Genomic DNA, 22,920 nt, shown 5'->3' with positions numbered 1-22,920 from the left:
AATTGTTAAAAAGTACTTTTCTTAAATAATTAAAGCATGTGTGTTTATATGGTGTTTCACAAAGCATTGATTTGAGGAGAAATAGTAATAGTTCACATAATGTTTTAATATTTAGGACAGAAAAAATCCTTATAGTTAAAGCTGTCCAAAAATGGAATGAGCTGTTTCAAGAAGTAAATGGATTTCCTTTACTCAGGGTCTTGTCAGAAACTGAATGAATACTCATTACAAATGGTCACACAGGATCACAGATTTATAGCTGCACGGACAAAATGTACAGGCCGTCTTGTCTAGCTCCCTTATTTTACAGATGATGAGACTGAGGCCCAGAGAAGTTAAGTGTCTTCCCAAAGGTTAACATAGGTAGTAAAAGATAGATAGGGTTCCAGTTTAGTTACAAATTAGGCTAAGTAGATGACACTGAGGTTTTAATTTTGATTTATTTCAGCTCACCTTGGTATAGGAAGTCCATCCTGCTCCTACAATTGAACTAATCCATGCTTACCCAGTCTGTGAGACTTATATCAGTACATACAGAGCAATGATAAAAAGTGTATTAAAAAATGGAGAGTGATTGTTACTGGATTTTGTTGGATTGGAGTTATCTTCTCCAATGGGGAAGAATGCCCCTGGCCAGTTAACTTAGATTAATAGTAATAATAATTTTTGATTTTTAAAATTTGCCTCTTTTTTTTGTAATTGTTTCCAGGAAAGTTGGAATCAGAAGACAATAGTCTCAAAAATTATATTCTAAATTTATTACGTGAGTTTATTTTATACAGGATCTAGCAGAAATGTGCAAAGTTTGAGGGAAGTATAATTTTTAATAAAAAAATTTACTTCATTAAACATTTGCAGGGCTCTGGAAAAATGAGTTTGAAGAATACCAAAGGTCCACAAAACATAAAGAAACTAATAAGACATATTTGAATATTTCTAGAAAATTTTTCCTTGTATGAAATTCTTTACCCTTTATTTTCCTTTTTTTTCCTTGCATTGTCTCTGTTAACAGGATTAAAATTAAGGATTGGATAAGTGTGATCATAATAATTAAAACAAATAATATTTTTGAATAATGAAGTATAAGTACCTAACAGGTTAAAACTAAATGTGAGGAAAAAATGAAATGTTTGCAAGTATCTTAAATACAATTTTTTGGTAAGACATTTTCTAATCTTTTAGCAGAAACAATAGAGTTCACCTACAATTAATTATTTTAAATCATTATCTTCAATTTCTTGGAGATTAATATTAACTGTAAATAGATTTTCCAAAAGAATATTTATTTTCAAAGGGTGTCTGCTGGATGCAGAAATTTAAATGAATTTTGTGACATTATAAGGTCTGTTTTTATAAATTGAAGACTTAAATGTCTCCACAGATATTTTACAAGAAATTTAATTTTTACATGGCAAAACCAGCAGACAGGTTTGCTTAAAGTAGACAAAAAATTGGCATAATTTTGGGTATAAGGGTTGAAACTCATGTAACATAAGGTGAAAAGAGCCTAAACTAATTTGAATTCTAACACTAAAATGCCCAGAGGATTATCTCAAAAAATCATTCATCATTGTGACCAGATGGCATCCACGCAATAATTTTGAAGGCATTGGAGGATGAAATTGTAGAACTTGCTGGCCAGAACATATAAGTTGTCATTACACACTGTCACTGTACCAGAAAATTGTCATATTGCCAAAGTAATTCCCATTTCTGGAAAAAAAAGTTAACCCACTAGACCCTCAAAGTATATTACCATATAGAACAAGTTTTTATAATAAAGATTAATGTTACTGAACACTTTAGCCGGCATTAACCAGTGGCTAACGTTGTAATGAGGGGAAGGCATGTCAATCTGTTAAATTCCTTGAAGGGTATAAATGAAGATATGAATAAGGGGAAAGGTCAGTGGATTTGATTTATGTGTACTTCCAAAAAACCTTTGACAAGTTTCCACAGCCATGGCTATTGTGTTTGTTTTAAGAGCCTTGCAGTTGAATTGAAAGAGGACTAGTGTTTTGTCATGGAAAGGGAACAAATAGTAACTTATAAATCAGCGTATTTCTGAATGGAGAAGAATTAAAATAGTGAAAGAGTCTGGTGGTCAGAGAATTACAGGATCATAAATCCTAGAACAGGAGGAAAACTGTAGCCTAACCCTCTCATGTTAAAAATAAGGAGACTGAGTCCCAGGGACGTTTAAGTACTTGCCCCAGCTCACTCAGTGTCCAAGGTGGGATTATAAACCCAGGTTCTCTGACTAAAGATTAGCACGTGATCTTGCTTCCTACTAAAAGATTTCAACATGAAAGTTCACTTATTGCTCAGGAACCTGTGATGGCTTTATGTTTTATCAGTTCTTTCCTCCTTTGCCTAACTTTGAGGAGAACTCTATCAAACATCCATCTTCACTACAACCGCCACTATTTCCAGCTTCAGGACATAACCAAATGTCCACTGAATCCCTTCCTTTCCAGCTTGTAACTCTGACTATACAGATACACCATTCTGAAATCTGGAATCAACTCCACACTCTTCTTTACCAGTCCTTTGGCCTTCAGCTTCAAAACCTAGTTTAAAATTGATTTTACCTTTCTTAAATGCCTTCTGTGTTAAATCCCATGAAACCAATACCACTTTTACTTTTGTATTGCTCACCACTTCGTTTATACTTTATTGTATAGTAAACTGTCATTGAGCGTGGTCAAGGAATAGTACGTTCGATTTCATCAAGTGGACTGATTAACGGGGAAATAAGCAAATTTCTATTTTTCAAAGAATCAACCTATAATCAAATGCACATGTTTTATTAGCAATAAGTAAATGTTCATGTTTCATCATGAGATAATAGACAACTGGCCTACAAGTCAAATAGACCTACTTGGATTCAAGTTCCACTTCTGAAATTTACTGGCCATGTGACCTTGGACATGCTACTTAACCTCTTGTGCCCCAACCAATTCTGTAAGACTACAAATGGCAGAGAAGTTTCCGATCCGCTTTGGTAAAGGAAGTTCTTTATTATGAGCTCCCCACACCAATGAAGTGACATCCATATTTTAAAAATTTAAGTTAGTGTTTAGGTGTAGTGTTGGTGAATTACAAACATTCTAATTGATAAAACATTCAATTTGAAAGAATGCCCAATAAGAGTCCACTTCAGCTATTGAGAACAAGTGTTGTTTGCAATATTCTTAACTCACTTCACAAGTATATATTTCGGGGGGGCAGCTAGGTGGCACAGTGAGTAGAGCATTGGCCATGGAGTCAGGAGGACCTGAGTTCAAATGCAGCTTCAGACACTTGAGGCACCTACTAGCTGTATGACCCTGGGCAAATCACTTAACGCCAGTTGCCCTGCCTTCCGCCCCTCAAAAAAACAAGTGTATATTTTGGTCAGTGCACTGAGGACTACTGTAATCATCTGGTCTTGGTTTCCCTATCTCCATTCTTTATCCACTCCAGTCCATATTTCACACTACTGCTACATCTGTTTTCCTAAAATGCCATTCTCCCATCTGTTCTTTCCTTAAGAATTCACAATAGATAATGTTTTGGTGTGTTTTGCTTGATTATACTTACTTGTCAAGGAAGCCTTCTATTGGTGGAGGAGGGAAGTGGGACCAGCATAGTAGTAATAAAGATACAAAAAAATAAAGAGATAAGTATCAAAACATTTTAAAAATATACAGAAGAAAGTAAATTCAGAAAGGGATACAATAATTAAGCTTCATATATACTTTTAAAAGAGTTTTGTGCAATATAAATGCAAGGTAACAATTTAATAGACTCTTCTTGTTTTTCTTCATATGCTGGAATGTTAGTTGATGATTGTGAAATTCGTAAGGGAAAAGGAAAGTAAGAACCCTAACCATGGCCCGTCTTTCCACTCAGACCGTGTCTCTCCCTCTTCTCTACCCCTTGCTCTAGGCACAGCAATCCAACCGGTAGTAACATTACTTCTGGAAAGGGTGTGTAATAGCTTACCATCCTTGGGGCCACCCAGATCAAAGCTCTCTTCCTTGGCTGCTATTTCTCTATATGTTTATCTGTTGTCTTCCCTTACAATACAAGCTCCTCAAGGGTAGAGGATGTCTTCTGATTTTTTTGTCTCCCCAGTGCCTTCCCAGACACTGAGAGGTACTGTGGTTTAGTCGGTAGAACACTGGACTTGGAATTTTGGGGTGCTATGTCTTCACACATCAATTTGAATCTTGCCAAAGATATTAGTCATGTGATTCTGCCCAAGATGTTTAACATCTCTGAGCTTCAGTTTCTTTTTTTGCAAAATGGTCAAAATAATATTCAGTAAATAGGACAGAAACAGGATGATAGCTAAAGAAGACAAAGGGGCTAAAATTGGAGGTGTTCTCCCCACCTCCCCCAAGCTAGGGGATCTTTTATTAGAGAAGAAAAAGAACCCTTCCAGAGGGGGCAGTCTGAAGATGCTCAGGATAGGATTGAGAACACAGATGTTCTCCATTTAGTTAGAAGAGGACTCTCTTTTGTCTTTTTTCTTTAAGTCCACTTATGGTGTGTTGTCACAACATTTCATACCCTGATGAAAACCGTTAAAATTCTTGTCAGGCTTTTAACTCTAAATTTATTTAGGTGCTTTCTCCGTATAGGCACATCCTCCAAGACTGAAGATCACAGATCATCCATACTGTTTTATCCTATAAGCTACTTGTCCATTTTCACCTTCAAATTCTCCAAGAGAAAGGTGGACCCTAACAGTATGCTTGGAGCCTTCTGACATTGTATAGATTCAGTGGTCTCCAAAGTGGGCACCAGTTCCGCCAGAGGACTATAGAATAATACCAAGGGGGCCAGAGCTTAACCTCCAAGGGTTATGTGATCAATTAATCTGTAATTGGGAAGATGGATCTTTCCACCCCTTTTCTTCCCCCAGCCCATAGCTAACAGAAGTGTTGGTGTTCAGTTGGTTTTTGGTCGTATCTGACTCTTCATGACTCCATTTGGAGTTTTCTTGGCAAAGATATGGGAGTGGTTTGCTATTTCCTTCTCCAGCTCATTTTACAGATGAGGAAATTGAGGCCAACAGAGTTCCATGACTTGCCCAGAGTCATGTATCAGAGGTCATAGATTTGAACTCAGGAAGATGAGTCTTCCTAACTCCAGACTCAGCTCTCTAACTACTGCACCACCTAGCTGTACAAGTACTACACATATAGATCACCCCTTTTACTCTTTCCTTAGGTTCCCCCCACCCCCACTTTTGTATTCCTGTCTTCCTCTGGCTATGGAAGTCCATCCAATAGATGGGCTCATTATTTTGAGACTCTTCTGGGTGAGTAATCTGCAGGGGTCCTCCCCCAACTTCCCCCAAGTGGTGTTCTTTCTGTGATGGGAAATATAGCATGGGATATGCAGGCATGGATAGGTTGGGATTATATTGTCTTTCTCTCAAAACTCATCCATCTTCTGAACTTTGTTATATTTCCCTAAGGCCACTGCCATCTATTTGTCTTCTGTATTCTCTACCTCTGCATTACCTTGCTTCCCATATCCTATGCTTTATTTCCCATCAAAAAAAGAATATCACTTAGGGGAAGTTTCAGGGAGGACATCTTTTTTTTTTTTTTCCACTTCTGGGATGTGTGATCAGAAAAATTGGGAAACCACTGTGGATTGTCCATTATTATCCCTCACTCTTGCTGTCTTACCAGTCTGCTTATTTTTCTGGGTGCCTTTAACTAAGACACAAAAGAAACCCAATCCATATTTTTATCCCATTTCATTGGTAAGAGATTTAGTTTTATTAGGCCCAGGTATATTATAAAATTAATTTATTTTGTAATTATTTTAAATTGTAATGAAAACTTCACGTTGCTTCCATACATTAATTAGCAAAAATGGACTTTAGTACACTGTGAGGGACAGAAAGAAACAGATCTTTTCTGGTATAACTTGGTATGAGTAACATTCATTTGCATATATCTGTTTGCAGACGGATGTAAGTTAATTCATAGAGTTATGTTGATTATCATAAATTTGTGTGTGCAAAGCCCACAGGAGCCATTAGATACTTTATCTGTAGTTTGGCTAAGCTTCGTCAAATGAGACTTGTTTATGGTCTGAGTTGTTATATCTATAGATGTGGTTAATTCAAAGGAATGTTGGGAATGTTTTTTCCAGTCAGTTTTCCTTTTTAAAAATGAAGTTAAAGCTTTATTTAAAAAAATCTATAAATGATCTTAAGAATAAACTGTTACATAGAAAACAAATACCAACGTACCTTTTTCACTAGTCCTAATTGTTTTCATTCATCATTTAAGTTATTCCTGGATTTTCTCCTGCTTTAAACAAGGTACTGGGTCTTTAGGCTTTGAATGATGCAGTATAGTTTGTAGTGTTGTCTTTTGTCTGGGGACTTCTCCTGGTATCCCTGCAGAGCTACCCTGGACAGGTAGCTAGTATCCCTGAGCCTTAATTTTACCCATCTGCAGAAGGAAGGGTTAGACAAAATCCGTGGTTCAAAGCCAGTCTGGTATGAGTAAGCCTTTATTTTTCTCATTAGGAGATCAGAAAGGTAGGCATTACTTTGCTTTTTCAAAATCTTGTTCTTTCCACATTTGGCTAGTTAGTATAGGAGGAAGAAATTGACAAATGAGGAGAGTTTCCTTTAGACTTCTAATGTTTTCTCTATACAGTTGCTGCTATGAGGAGTTTGTTGAGCAGTAGTTAAAAGCTACTGACATGTCTATCAGAACCCTGTGATTATCTTTTCCTTAGATGATTTCTCAGCCCTTCTTCCTCCTTTCATTTGAATACTTTAGTTGGCAGTTATATGAAATGAAATTTACATTAATTTGTTACTATAGCTACCCCTTTACTTACAAGATTAGGTAAAGTTGGGTTTTTTTTCCTTTTTTGAAAGACTTTTCTTTCTTTCTCAATACATTTAATTAACAAGAATCTCCATTTTTTTACTAGAACATGAAATACACACACACACACACACACACACCCCTAATTAAACAGAACTTAAACATTTTTAAAGAGCAATATAAAACAGTTGTTACCAGAGGAATAATTTTTAAAAGTTTTCTTTTTTGGTTTTTTTTTTTGGCAGGGCAATTGGGGTTAAGTGACTTGCCCAAGGTCACACAGCTAGTACATGTGTCAAGTGTCTGAGGCTGGATTTGAACTCAGGTCCTCCTGACTCCAGGGCCAATGCTCTACTCACTGCGCCACCTAGCTGCCCCTAAAAGACTTTAAAAAAAGTCTCCCAAAGACATTTCAGTAAACTTATCATTTGATAATTTGATCATTTGAAATGCCAGAAGTCTTTGCTGGTCAAGTGTACACCATAGTTTTCAAATCGTCATTATTTTAATTTGCCACTAATACACTCCACGTTTCAAAAACATGTCTATTTGCAAATAGGTAAGCATTATTTCTGGTTTAAAATTTTTTAAAACATTTTTTATAATTCATTTTTTAGTTCCGAATTCTCCCTCTCCTATCTTCACTTCCCCTACCCACTGAGAAGATGAGAGAAAGAAGAGCCACCACAAATACGTATAAGTCAAGCAAAGCAAGCTCCTCTATTAGGCATGTCTCAAAAATGAATCAGTCTGCACTCTAAGCCCTTCACCTCTCTAGAGGTGATAGCATGTTTCATCATATGTCCTCTGGAATTACGGTTGGTTATTGTGTTGCTTGGAGTTCCTAAATCTTCCAAAGTTGTCATTATAATATTGTTGTTATTGCAAAATTGTGCTTCTGGTTATTCTTATTTCACATTACATCAGTCCATACAAAGTCCTTCCCAGACTTCTCTGAAACCATCCTTTTTATCTTTTATAGCACAAACATATTCCATCACATTCATCTACCATAGCTTGTTCAACCATTCTCAAATTGATGGGTACCCCCTCAGATTCCAATTCTTTGACACCACAAATAGCTGCTATAAATATTTTTGTACACATGGATCCTTTCCCCCTTTCTTTGATCTCTGAGGTACAGACCTACCTAGCAGTATTGCTGGGTCAAAGGTTACACACAGTTTAATAGCTTTGGGGGCATAGTTACAAATTGCTTGCCAGAATGGCTCAATCATTGTATCAGTTTCCCACAGACAGGCCCTCCAACATTTGTAATTTTCCTTTTTTTTTTTTTTTTGGCCAATCTTTTGGATTTGAGGTAGTACCATAGTGTTGTTCTAATTTACATATCTTCAAGTATTAAAAAATTCTGTTGCTAGGGATAGCATGGATATCTTCCTCTGAAAAATGCCTATTCATGTCCTTTGACCAGTTATCAATTGGGAAGTGGCTGTTATTCTTACAAATTTGACTATATTCTATCTATAGGTTAGGAAATAAAACCTTTAACAGAGAAACTGCTACAAAGATTTTCCTCCGGTTAGCTGTTTTTCTTCTAATTTTAGCTACATTGGTATGTTTCGTGCAAACCCTTTTTAATTTTACGTAATGAAAATTGTCCATTTTATCTCCTGTAAACTTCTCTCTCTTATTTACTCAAGAACTATTCCTTATTCATAGGTCAGACAGGTAATTTCTTCCATTAAGTATTTTTTCTAAAGGGCCAGGTAATCCCTGCCCTACCACAAAAAAAATAATTTTAGGTTCATTCAAAAGCAGAGTGTCACCTTAGAAGAATAGAACACTCCCTGATGCAAATAAATGTAAAGGGGAGAAAAACCCCAGATCGATGAACTTCTGAGACATTTAAGCTCTGAGAAGTTTGCTTTAATGAACTTAAAAACCAATGACATTCATTTTGAAAGACAGGAAGAAAAACAGTTTCTATTTGGACCTGGATTTTTTTTCTTCAAATGATACATAAGCTAGTACCTATAAATCACTGTTTCTTGTGGCCCATCTGACCACTTAGAGATAAATATTCTAAATTGCAAATGGATAAGTTTCTGTGTATGAACTCTAACCATTATAAGAAATTGAGAATAAAAGAAATTAAGAACATTTCTGAAACAACAAAATTTGAAGTATTAGATATTACAGAGTCTTTAAATACTTTAACCATAAATTTTAAAAATAATTCATAGTAATGATTTAGGTAGTATATTTAAGGCCTTGTGTATTTTCATTCAGCAGGAGCAACAACCAGAATTATAACTTCGGTTTTGTCACTACACTGATTCGACAACTTAAGAAATAATAGAATATATGGTAGTCATATTAATGCATATTGCATACAATAAATGTGTATTGATAATTTTATTTTAAAACATTTTATATAATGAAAATAAAGATCATGATTTATTGATTCAAAAATTTAAATAAGGCATGTTTTTGTATTATAGGTCAGGATTCTGTAGGAGCCTGATTTTAGAATTCACAAGATCACCTGAAGTACTAGAGAAATATGGTATGTTTGTTTTTTTTTTTTTATATTCTTATGAAAATAACATCTCAATATCAGCTCTCAACTACGTTTGTGTCAGTATTTGAAGATTGTCACAATTACAATGGGACATAGAAATAAAATATTTATTATACCTATTTTGTACTGTATGCTCAGACCCTTAGGGGACAGGAACAGAGCAGTTTCTTTAATTAAAAAAAAAACAAACTATAAAATGAGAAGGGAGATGTGACAGGTAATTGTTAGTAATGCCCAAAATGTTTGTAGCTATTACAAAACCATTTACTCTTTAGTAAATTATTTTTGTCATTTTAATGTATATCATTGTTAAGGTAATCCAGACTGAAAAATACTTGAAACTCCTAAATCTAAAATGTTGTTGTCTTTTTGGTACCACTCAGTAGATCCTGGTAGCTACTTGAGTAAAGATTGGAAAGGAGTATATTACTCCTCAAGTGCTCAAGTCTCTAAAAAATGTCTGACTGTATACAAGGTACCCTTGAAAATTCTTAGGGTTTTGATTGGAGATTTTCTGTAGTCTTCAACTGCTGTTGAGGTAGGTATGATAAGAACCCTATAAACCTTAGGAGACTCAGTTCTGTCTGGGTGTATATACCTATTTCTTGCGTGAATAGATATATTAAATTTGATTGGAAATTTCCTTGTAGTTCTAAATCTATAATGATTCTTAGGCTTAGATTCCCTGGGGGCCTAGGAATGACTTTGTGACCTCTTTTATATAATTGTAGTCTACAAGTCTTACATTCAGCATCTAGAACCCTCTTGAAATATTAATGGTACAGTGCTGCCATTTTCCCCCCATCATATTTCATGAGTGAGGTGCTTTATCATTTTACCCTGAGGCCCACACCATAAACTTCTCTCAAACTCTGCGTGTCAATTCCAGGTGGCTAGAGGTGTTGGCTCTTTATAGAGCTGTTTTCTCATAGGCCTGCTGTAGCTTGGTGGGGCAGAGTGAAACTAGAAAGCAATTAAGGTACATATTCAAGTAGTATTTTGGAATTGTGTACGCTACCTGAACTAGTATAATGAGGACTCCTGGTAGTTGTGAGCTCTGACACGACATCCATTGAAAGGTTACTGATGAGGCCAGCTGTGTCAGTGAACAGTCAGTTTGGGAAGGAAGGTCAGTGTATATAGGGAGGGGTGTGTGTGTGTGTGTACACAGGTTTATTTTGATGTGTCTTTTTAGAAAATTGTATAGCTTTTGGACAGTAAGTTTTATAGTTTGCAAAATTAGTGTTTCCTAAAGAGTTTTGCTAGTCCAAGCCACGTAAAGTAATCAAGATAGTCTATAAGGGCTCCCGAGTGTGTCCTCAGTATTCATTTATATGTTTATATTGTTCCCGTAGGTATATTGACTTTTTTCAAAATCTCATTGTTCATGATGGTCTCATTAATTTACTACTATAAGTTTTGCTTGTATCTTATCTCCTGTACTTTGAACCTGTGTTCATATTCATATGTACAGGCTGTAAGCAAATTATAAACTGACTAGTTTAATTAAAAAGAAATGTAAGAAAAGAAGTTTTCAAAACCGTAGCTTGAATTATCACCTCTATACATTTATTTTCTAAATCTATATCTCTACCCTCACTTCCCCAAAATTCCAGACCCATATTTCCAATTCCCTTTCATATATATATCCCAACCCACCCCAGATGCAACATGTCCCAAACTGAACTCAGTATCTTTTCCTCAAAACCTGCCACTTCCTCTAACTTACCCATTTCTGTGGGCAGTATCAACCATTTTCCTGGTCATAACCAGAGTCACCGGAATCATTATTAAACGTTGTTTCTCTTTCACCTCTAACATCAAGTTAGTTGCTAAATGCTGTGGGTTCTACCTCTGCAATCTCTCCCTTTCTTTACGTTATTTCACATCCTGCTGAGGGTGAGTTCAAGCCCTTATTTCTTCTTACCTAAACTATTATCTGTTCCTTTCAGCAGTTCCTGCCTGTAATCTCCCTCCTCTCCAGTCTGTCCTTCACTTGATATATCATTTTGTTCACCTCACTGAAAAATCTTCCGTTGAGTGCTGAGTATTTGAGCCTTCTTTTCCTTACAATCAAGACCCTTCAGTATGGCTTCAGTCCACTTTTCCAACCTTATCTCATATTATCCTCCTTTATGTACGCTATTTCAGACAAACTAAACTGTTCTCCATTTCCCATTCAGCTCCTGCCCTCTCTGATCTCTATATCTATGCATATGGCTTTTCCCCATGGCTAGGATGGATCCCCCTCTCCTCAAAAGCCCCATATCTGTCTCCCTTCCTTTGAAGCCCAGCTCAGTTGCTACCTCCTCCAGTAAGTTTTATCTTCTGATTTCCTTGAACTAAAAACGTTCTTTCTGTTCTCAGATACCTCCTAGCATTTTACCTGAACCTCTCCCTTGCATTTGTCAGCTTATCATACTGGTTTTTTGTAATTGTTTGTTTATGTTCCACCACCACCACTTCTACCTCTAATACCAACATCCCTGGCTCTCCTTCCGCCTTCCACTCAACTGGAATTTCTTTGAAAGTAGGATTTTTGTTGTAGCAATCTTTCTGTCTCCGTGCTTATTACAGTAACTTAGTTAGCAGATACTTAATAAATCATTGTTTCTGAAAAACTGAAGATTGTAATTGGTGTACTCTGTATTTAGAAATTGACAGAAGTTTTAAAGAGGAGTGCTCTGAACATTGGATTGGATTGAAATGCTAACTTCTGAGGAATTCTAACTGAAAGTTTGTTTTTATTAGAGTTATTAAGCCTACGCTCAGCTCAAGTTAGCAACTAGACTGGTGTGACAACCTGTTTTTAATCAGTGACTCAAAGCTGTGATCACCTCGATGTCACCGAATGGCCACAGCTTGTAAAAGGTAACTTTGAATGTTATTTCACGGTCTTTGGTGGGCTATCTTCTTATACAGTAAGATTATGCAATGATTATTGATAGTTGTACAAATAAAATAAAGTTGGTAGAAATACAGTCAAGAGTGTTGGGCCTAACACGACTTACTTTTTTCATGTCTTTCCAAAAATTATCATTACCTTTTCCGTTCTTTAAAAATGTCAGTAACAGCTATCGCTATATGGCCGTATGGATAAACAACAGAGCAAAGTATTTGGGTAGGGAAATGATTCCAGGTTTATGCCTCAGTAAAAGTTTAATTCTGAATGTTATGAAAAATAATATTAGAAGACTTATTAGAAGTTTAAACTTTAAAATGTGGCTTTTATTTGGTGAACTTTTTATTGAAAGAGTACTCTAGAAGATTTTACAGCTTTAATAAAACCAGTGTACTTTTCTCTCCTAGAGAGTTACAGTGGAGGTAGAAGGAGTGGCTTGCAGGATGGAGAAGCTGCACCCAGTATTATTGGAAGTGAGCCACCATTTGAATTTGCTAGCTCATGCTGCAGTATTCAGATTAATGGGTGTCTTGTGATCACATGTTCTGCAATCCAAATCAAGGCTGAAAGTTATGAGCATTTGCTCTGAGATTTTTTATTTCTAAAATAATTTGCTTATTGTTAAATTTTTAAAATAAAAATCTTTCGTAATTTTTTACTTAACATTTTTAGTAAGAGAGTGCCCCAAAAGTAATTTTTTTCCTTTGTTCATATTTTCTAAGTTTGGTAAATATATACACATACATACGTCTATCTATAAATATGTATATATAAATTTTTTTGTTGTACTCTTTAACAATTGTAAATACTTGACATGAAAGGAATAGCTTCCTATTGAATGAACAACAGTTTGAATATTATTTAATATCATTGCAAGGTTCTTGATACTCCAGTTTTTGAAAGTTGGACCTGACTTGGAAATTTGTTAATTTTGTTTCCTGTCCTGTCTTGCTATTGGGTTAGAAAATTAATTTATAAAATGTAATGTAAGCAGTACTACTAGAAACCTAATCTATATCTGACTCAAACCATTTACTTAAATTTTTACAAGGAAAGTTTTTCTATTTGTTTTGTGGATACTCACTTTTAATTAAAAACAATCGCATTTATAGTATTGACTAGAAAGACATATAGGATAACCATTTAGATGAAAGATTTAAACCAAGTCTCTGAAACTGGCATTTTAGGAAACTGAAACTGGCATTAATCTGTTCTTCCTTTCTTACTCATCTCTTTTTGTCTTTTCCCCAGTTTGGATTGATTTTAAATTATTCGTCACTTGTAAATGGTATTGAGCATTTCACTTTGATGTTATAAATTAGTGAAGTGGTCGGTTTCCAAGATCAAATTAAATAGAAGAACCTAGTAGTTTTATTTAGATGTTAGTTACCCTTTTCCTCAGTGGAGCCAAAAGCTAGACACTAAAGCTAGATTGGAATGTACTTGTTATATGGTAATTGACATAGCATCCATCCTTTTCTAGAAGAGTCTCACGTCTCTGCAGCACTTAAATATCTCTGCTTCTAAGACTTGGATTTGTTTCCCTCCTTGCTTGTGTCTTTATACCTTTGCAGTTTTTTTTCCCCTTTTCTATGTTCTCTCTGGGTCCTCTCCTTTTCTTTTCCTCCTTTATCATTCCTGTTAATTTTGAAAGTTTTGCTGCCTAAGTGTTTGAAAGCTTCTAATCTGCCTCTCTTCCCTTAGTGCCAGCAGGTTTATTTTTTGTTTTGCAAGCCTGCTCTGCCTCCTTACAATATGACACCTGATGCTGGAGGGTCGCACTTTCAAAAATGAGTCAGCTGGTACATGGGGTTATCATCAGTTTTTAGCACTTCTGTCTGGGAGATACAAGTTTGGAAGCAATCTTGGGGTTCTTACCCACAAGGCTGGTGGAGACCAGGTGTGTCACGAAGGTGATTTGCTTGCTCCCTGGGGGAGAGGGTGGAGTGAAATTTTTGCATATGTGTCACAGCCAAGTCACTGCCACCTCCAGCAGGCTATCAGTTTAGTTCTCAAAGTGATTTTTAATTAAACTTCAAATTTTAATAATACTGTATAAAGATTCTAAAATGAATTATTGAACTGGGACCTATTTATGCATTCTTGCTCTTAGCAGTAGTATGAACAAACAAGGGAAAACAAAAGTTTTGAAAGTCAACTAAAGAGGTAATTTTAAAATAGTTTTAAGAAAAGTGGGAAATGCAGAATTGTCCTTTTTTCCTGGTGGCTCTGATTTTGAGATTCTTCTGATGTCTTTAAAATTTCGAAGTTCAATTCCTCATTTTCTGGTTAATTCCTAGGTCAAGACTTGTTGCCCCTTTGAACACTTAGTCTTTGCTATAAAAAAAATTTTTTTTTGAGTTTGCCAGTATTGGAAATTAATGTTTATATTATACTATACTATAACATGGTTTAAAACTGCTAATAAAGCAAATATACTTCCTGGAACTCAGCCTGATTTCTAACAGCAATATATATAGGGTAAGGAAGGTTCATGCACTGTAGAAATGAATTAGAAAGGCTTGATTTAGTAGACTTGGCTTTCTGAGTATACCTAGATAAAATAAGTATATATATATAGCTTCTATTGAACAAACAATATAGCTTCTATTGAACAAACAAAATAATAAAAAAAACACCGGTTCGCAATACCTGTGGTCAATTCTCAACTATCTACGGCAAAGTTTTAATCCAAGGTTTAGTTTCTCTTACCATTCAAATTTACTTCTGGCCAATAGTATCTCCTAGCACCACTAGTTAGTATGTGTACAAGGAAACCAAAGTAATGTCAATATTGAATGGTCAATAAGAATAAATATAAGAATGGTCAAAATATTATTAGCTGATAACTTACCATGTCAACTGGGATTCCTTTTAGAGTGACTTGCAGTTTTGGGTTATGCATAAGCGAATCATTCTATAAGAGCTGTTAGTCAAGGCTTGACCCTAGAAAACTTTGCAGTTGTGTATTTTTAGTGAAAATTTTTGTTCTGCAGGCATAATCTTGATTTCTCACTCAGATTTTGATTCCTTATTCCAATATAGGATTCCTTATACCAATATAGAAAGATAATACACTAGCTTTTATTAGGTAAACTATATTTTAAAAATCTATAGTATGCAGCCTCTTTTATTTATTTTTCCCATGTGTTGGAGTTTTTTCAATATGTATTATAAATTTGAAAATTTTGGCTTTTAGTAATATGTTGTGACCCAAAGAGTTTAATGTATTACCAAATTTAAGAGAAATGTTATCTTCCAAAATAATTATATGTAGATATTTTGGAAAGTAGTATGTTTTGTTTAATTTTTTTTGCTTACATTTTACAGATCACCAGGAGAACCTCACTCTGACGACATTGAAGCTAGCCGAATGTAAGTAAAATTGGTAGTAATTATTTGGGAAATTTAGTAGAATTAGTTTATTTTTATATAGACTGTATCAAATAGCTATTACATTTTTTAAATATAGCAAATATAAAATGTATTTTTTTTCAAAATTAATTGACTTTATATGAGCTCTTAAAATAGCCCTGAGCAGAAACATGCTTACCTACTTTGTACTTCTTAGCTCTAGCTGCAAGTCATTAAGTTTCCTGAAGTTTTCCTCTTCTGGATGTTAGGATACCCCTAGAGCCTTCCACTTTTTCATAATTAGAGATAGTAGTAGATTTAATAACATTTCATTCCTCTGTGGCCTGAATATTTTATTGTCTCTTCAGCCTCCTACTTGTATGGTGGAAGGGAGAAATGCAGAAATGTGGAAGTGTAGTTCTAGCTCTTCACATCTCTCTCTTCCAGCTTTTCAGTCCCACTTCCACTGGAGAGACTGGAATCTGACAGCTATTCAGTGGGTAGGTAGGCAAAATTTTTTATTCAGTACAGGTGTGCTATACAAGAACCAAATACCTGTATATGAAAATTTAAACTCATAAAATAAATGAAGGGGGAATAATTGTATCAGAAAAAAGATTCTTGACTTTATAAAAAGGATTTACCACAGAGTTCAGTTATTATAACCAGCAACAATGATTATGCTTTCTTGCATTTGCATAGTGCTTTATAGTATTCAAAGCACTTTAATCTATATTGTAGCTTTTAAGTAATGAGCTTCTTGAGTATATCTCATATGATTTAACTTATATCCTGTTCTAGGAACACAACTACTATGTAAAGTGAGATAATTATTGTTAGAGTAGTACCTGTACCTTGCCGGGAGTGGGGGGGTGCGGTGTGGACATAGAGCATAGAATTTGAAATCTGGATGGGACCTTAGAGATCATTTAATCCAACCCCTCTTCCTCCTTCCCCCACCCCCTCATTTTACCATCAAGGAAAATGAGGCCTAGTGAAGATATATCTATAAAATCCCAGCTGCTGAAATACCCAGCCCAGGACTAAAATTGAGCTGGCCTGACTCCTGGTCCTGTGTTCATTGCATTTAATTTTTTCTTTATGACAGAATCAACTTTAAACACAGCAGGGGATACAAATTTTTTATAAGTATTTAAACCCCATCAATTGCTTTAACTTTAAAAAAAAAGAATTCTTTGTCAAATAAAATTTTCTATGTTTGGTCTCTGCAGAAAGTTGAAGAGTTTTTTGCTTGTTCTTTTCTTTCTCATAAGCTTAAGCAAGCATACTTCTGGCGACATAGCTTTTAATATATCCTGAAAAGTAGATGAGACACATGTAAAATGTGCCTTGAGACTGGGAGATTCATGCTTCAGGTAGGTGTTGGACTAGATGATTTCTAAGGTCCCTCCAATTTTAAGATTGTCTGATTTCTAAGTTTTTAAGCAGTTGACTTAATGTTTCATTTGAATGCTCAGCATGGCTATTTGAATATATGCTTTATTTTTCTTGTACACAGCTTTACTTAGTTATTAAATTTATTCAAAACTTTTTTTTAGCTTCTCAGTTTTTTTCTTTCCCGTAAGAAAATATAGGAAGAAAAAATGTCCAAGACCAGGTTATTTAAGTGCTGGGTAAACATGAATAGTTAGAGCTGTCCAAACTAGAGAGGCCATTCTCTTCAGTCAGTCTAGGCATTATAAAATTATCTTGGGTCCATTACTTTTTGGTTGTGGCTTTTATATCACACATTCAGTGATTATTATAGATTGAAGAATATCCCTAAATTACCAGCTTTCTGAAACAAAAAGGACCCCATGTTTTCTAAGACCTTTCCCATGCCTTCTTACATCATATTCCTCTGGTTCATATAATTTCAGCTAGTTTTTTCATATACTTCCTATCCTTGTTAATCAGCTGACTCTTTTAAGATCAAATTTAAAAAAAAAAGAACTAGTCTTCTTGTATCAAAAGACATGCACAGTTACCACATTTGTGAAAGAGGGAGATGAGCTAGATAACCTCTAAGGCTATTTCCAACTCCTGTAAAATATAAATCTTCATGTGGAAGAGAAATTAAACTTGCTATGCTTGGTCTTGGATAGCAGGATTAGGACCATTGTGTTTAATTTACAAAATTGCAGATTTTGGTTTAGTGGAAAGAAAAAATTTGCTAATATCACAATTCAAAAATGGAAAAGATTGCCTCGTGAGGTGTAATGAGCTCCCACGAGTAGAGATTGTCACACACTCTGAATGGTTACTTGTTAGGGCTGTTTTCAAATGGAATACATCACCTGGGGCCTGGACCATCTGATTTCTGAATTCCCAGGAATCTGTGATTTTAGAGTTAAACAATAATAATGCTCTTTACTTTGAAAACTGAAGAAATATTCAGTAAGTATCTATTTATTAAAATTTACTAAACTGTATAAGGCATTGTGCCAAGTGCTGAGGTAGACTGAGATATAGCATGATCCTGGCCTTCATGTAATATATTATCTAAGCAAGAGGGCAATAACACTTTATTTAAATGTAAAATACTATATTATCTAAATTACACTAAATATAAAATACTATATCATTATGTAGTAGTACATAATAGAATATAAGAACAGGTGAAATGGATTTGAGGTTGGAGGAAGGAAATATTTCTAATTGGGGTGATTAGTGGAAGTTTGTAGGAGGAAAAGGCATTTAAGAAAGGTTTTGAAAGATAGATAAGATCTTAATAGAGGAAGGATGGCCTAGGGTCTAGGCCATTAACATAAGCAAAGGCATGGAATATGCATTTGTACAGAGATGGAAACTAACTTGATTTGTTTATAGTGTAGCATATATCAATCAGTCAGTCATAACTTGAACAAGTACCAACAATGATGTAGGCACTGTGAGGTACTAGAGATAAAAAGATTAAAAAAAAGAATCTCTACCCTCAGGGAGCTTGCCTTCCACTGTGGGAGATAACATGTGTACGTATAAAAGTATATTTACATGACTACATACATACAAGATAGTAAAGAGAGGGAAGCAGCAGGATTAGAAAAGCCTCATGTAGAAGGAGTAAACTTTGTAAACTAAACTTTGAAGGAGTCAGAGACAGAGGTAAGGAGGAATGCACCCCAAGTTGGGGCGGGGGTGGTCATCATCCATCATAGAGACAGGAGTATTTTGAGGAACACCAACAAGTGTATGGTTTGAGTGAATCATAGAACACATGAAGGAGAATGAAAAAGTAAGTTGGAGTCATCTTATGAAAGGCATTAAATGCTAAGTAGAGAAGTTTTTTGATCCTAAAGATGTTAGGAAGTCACTGGAGTTTATTGCATGGTGGAGTGACATGGTCTAACTTTTTATACTTTAGAAATATTATGCTGGCAGTTATTTAGAGGATAGGTTAGAGAGAGAGAGACTCCTGAGGCATGAAAGCACATGAAGGAAAATAGTGTGAAATTCTTAGTGGCATAGAGGGTACCTTAGCTATGTAGTGAGACTTAGCCAGGCAATAGGGAGTCATTGAAGGATTTTGAACAGAAAAACGAAATGATCAGGTCTTGGTATAACTAGTATTAGCCCAATAAGCTGAATGGTCACTTGTTAGGACTGCTTTCCACGGGATGCAGATGTCACCTGGGGACTGGACTATTTGATTTCTTAAGTCCCATTTGAACTTAACAGGAATCTGTGAGTCGACAGCTAAATGACGGTAGTGCTCTTTAGCTTGGAAAGGGGCAGACCTTTTAAGAAGCTCTTTCAGTAGAGCAGGAATTAGGTAATGAGAGTTCCCGCCGTGGTGGTGTTGAAATTGAAAGGGAAGGGCAGATTTGAGAAAGATTCAGACAGCAATTCAGTGGGGTAGGTGGGCAAAATATGGAAATAGAATTGAGAGGACTTGTTAAATTTCTGAATGTGAGAGATGGGGAAGAGAAAAAAATGTCAGATATAACACTGAAGTTTTAATGGGTGAATAATGATGACAGTTGACAAGTAGAGAAATCAACAGGGGGATTAAGTTTCATGGGCAAGCATGTTCTGTTTTGGAAATGAATTTGAAGTATTATCACAACATTCATGTGTAAACGTCTATATGTGTAAACGATAGTAGGATTATAGGAGTGGATGAACAGGAGGTGAGCCAAATAGATAATATTTTATTAAATGAGTAATATTAATGTGGCAGTAATGGAAAAGTTAATGGAAAATAATTTGGAATTAGTATGAATACTTTCCCTCCTGTCACTTAGTGATTATCATCCATAAATTAGGTATAAAGCAGGGGTTTGCTGGAGCCAGTTCCTATCACTTTACTAGAATCTATCATTTTAATTTTTAGTATATTTATACTTTTGAAATTAGTAAATGCTACAAATAAGGGCTTGATATATTGTTTTGTTGATTGTCTAGACTTAAAATGATGGAGAAAATGTTAATAATACAGTTTAAATATAAAAGCATGTCATGTGTTTTCAGAGACCTGTTAAACATTTACCAGAACACCCCTAGTATATAGCCTGAAAAAAGTAATGGAAGTAGTACACCCAGGTCTTCCTTCTCCCAACACACATTCTTTTCAAGTTTCTTAACTCAGTTTCTAAAGTTGGAGGTTAGATCAAAGTCTTAATGATGAGGCATGACATACCAAATCACTGTCAGAGCTGTTATTAGACTATACTTTAGAAACTCATAGTTAGAATCACTGAGCCATTCACACAGAGGCTCATTTTAGATCTCAACTACCTTTGTCTATGAAAACACACATTTCTTCTTTATATACCCTTGGATAAGTAGTCATAATGGCTATAAATGTATTTAAAAGTTAATCTTTCCCCACAAGTATTTAGTAGCTAGAGTATTTTGTGTGCATCATTATATCATTTATGTAAAAAATTAGATAGGAAAGAGATGAAGTTTCTGTCAAATTTAAATGTATCAAGGAAACCAAGTTTTTGTTATCATAATAAGACATTCAGAGTTTTTAATGTTTAGTATGTAAATGATACTCTTCTAAATACCATATAAAACTTGAGCTATTAAGATACACAGACCTTTTGCTGAAAGAAAGTAATGTAAAAATATTACTCCCTAAAGTATAGTTTTAAGTAATTTTCATCCAGAAATCCCAATTCCTTCGTGAAATCCTGATACATAGCATTTTTATGACTTTGCTAGATAGAAACACTTATATTCAGAGCTCTAGTAGTTATTTCAGAATCTTGAAAGTATTTTATCTCTTCTAAAATCAGTATTTTATGGAAAGTGAGAGAAGTATCCCCTGCTTAATAGTTCATTTCAGCTCAGCAAACATTTACTAAGTACCTACTGTTGGAAAGCCCCAAGTATGTGGTAGAAATACAAAGACAAAAAGGCTGTCTCAGCTCTCAGAGAGATTATCGTCGTCATCATCATCATAGCTAGAATTTACGTAAAGCATTAAGGTTTACTTTACAAATATTATCTCATTTTATCCTCACAACCATCGTTGGAGATAAGTGCTATTATTATCCCCATTTTACAGATGAGGAAACTGAGGCTGAAAGTACTTTAGTGACTTGCTCTGGGTCACACATCTTGTAGTGTCTGAAGCTGCATTTTGAGCTGAGGTCCTTCTCTCTCCAGTTTCGGCACTCTTGTACCAGTAAATACAAGGTGATTTGAAGAGGGACAAGCAAAATAGATATTTAGGGAGATCTGTAAAGGCTTCACAGAGATATGAGTCTTGGCTAAGGATAAGAAGATTCAGAGGAGTGCATTCCAAGCATGGGTGCAGGGTGGATTAGGAGGAGCCAATTAGAAGAACTATTAACACATTAATTAGAGCTGCTCATGTGCTTCTGATATCATTTTTTGAACTTAGGTTTTCAAGTTGTTAATCCAGAATAACTTGGCCTAATAAACTTTGCAACTGTGAATGTCTACATTTCAGTAAAGTAAGAAAATGCTTATTTTTCTTCATGAAGGAATTACCTTAATCTAGGAAAAAATTAAGGCTTATGGACAAGCAAGTAACATAAGATAGGGTCCAACTTCTTGTTCATAATATTTTTTGCTTTGCATAAATACTTTTTTGGTATAATTTTCTTTTTGCTATATCTTTAGCCCAAGGAGAAGATTTCTATAATGTGGAAGAAAACTAGCCCTATTTTTTTTTATGAGATCAGTATAGGTGATGTGACTTCATTGGTTTGTTTGAAGCATTGAGCATTTCTAGGAGCTCATATGAAGTCAAAGGTCATTCCATTTTTTTCTGTGGATTTCTAGCACCTTGCACAGTACCTAGCCAATAGTACACATAGTAAATGCTTATAGATTGATTGAGTGTCACTACAAATACATATTCCCAGGCAAAATAGAATTCATGTATAGTTTTTCCACATTGGATAAGTTTCAGTACTGTTCTTCATTAGTATAATTATCAGCATGACTATCCAAGTATAAAAGCTTTCTACATTTAATGGGATATAGAAAAGAAAGTGGTCCAAGCACAAGTCCTAGAAAACAGGAGTAATAATACCTCTCTTCTCCAATAGAGGGTAGTAGAGACATATTACAAAGAGGAGTTCTTATAAGATCATAATTAACCTTAGGTGTACGGGTTATGCCGTCTTTGCAAGGCTTAATAATTATATTTCCATCTTACAGTATTTGTATGTAAGTAATGTTTATAATAGGTAACACATGTTTAAATACTACTAAAGAATAAATAGTAAGAGATAGTATAATAATTATGAAAAATTGATATATATTTGTACATCTGTAGCATCTACCACATCTGTAGCAATGCTAAGTGAGCTAGCAAAGACTTGTGATTTTAACATGTTCAGATTTTTGAATAGGCATAAGTGGTTTAATTTTACACCTAGTCATTTTGTTTAGTTTTCTTTTAAACAAAATAGCAAACAACATAGTTTAAAAAGATTTTTTCTTGAATTTGTTTGCTAATACAATAAAATCTTTTCATGTTTTGTAGTTTAGTCACTATTTAAAGGTAACAGTGAGAAGTAATTTTTTTCAGTCAGCTTGTGTTGATTTTCTTTAAATTTTTTATTTTCTTTTTTAAGAACTTAAATACAAACATTTTAAGATAAAAGAACAAGAAAACACATTGTATAAGAAATGATGAACTGTTAGGGTTGTATTTCAAAGTACTTTATATATCAAGCTAAATAAGTTCAATTGTCAGTAAATATATATTAAGCTCCCGATGTGTGCCATATATTGTGCCAAGCACTGGGGATATAAATGCAGAAAAAAAGACAGCACCCTCAAGG

General features: G+C 34.8%; 1 protein-coding gene across 6 annotated transcripts in view; it reads left to right on the top strand.

Annotated features, from left to right (window-relative positions):
* UBE3A (ubiquitin protein ligase E3A) overlaps positions 1-22,920 on the top strand; it is a 107,561-nt gene that overhangs the window by 24,238 nt on the left and 60,403 nt on the right. The window contains exons 2-6 of one of the 6 annotated variants that reach the window (XM_036743058.1): positions 9,317-9,381; positions 12,148-12,267; positions 12,706-12,771; positions 14,003-14,211; positions 15,629-15,673. In XM_036743058.1, the coding sequence (XP_036598953.1) occupies positions 14,105-14,211; positions 15,629-15,673 (152 nt within the window). In that variant the 5' untranslated portion in view covers positions 9,317-9,381; positions 12,148-12,267; positions 12,706-12,771; positions 14,003-14,104. The remainder of the gene's footprint in view (positions 1-9,316; positions 9,382-12,147; positions 12,268-12,705; positions 12,772-14,002; positions 14,212-15,628; positions 15,674-22,920) is intronic. The other 5 variants (XM_036743060.1, XM_036743057.1, XM_036743061.1 and 2 more) reach the window with 5 other exon arrangements.

Source organism: Trichosurus vulpecula, chromosome 2, assembly GCF_011100635.1.
Source record: "Trichosurus vulpecula isolate mTriVul1 chromosome 2, mTriVul1.pri, whole genome shotgun sequence".
NCBI lineage: Eukaryota > Metazoa > Chordata > Mammalia > Diprotodontia > Phalangeridae > Trichosurus > Trichosurus vulpecula.
This window is presented reverse-complemented; position numbering and strand designations above follow the sequence as displayed.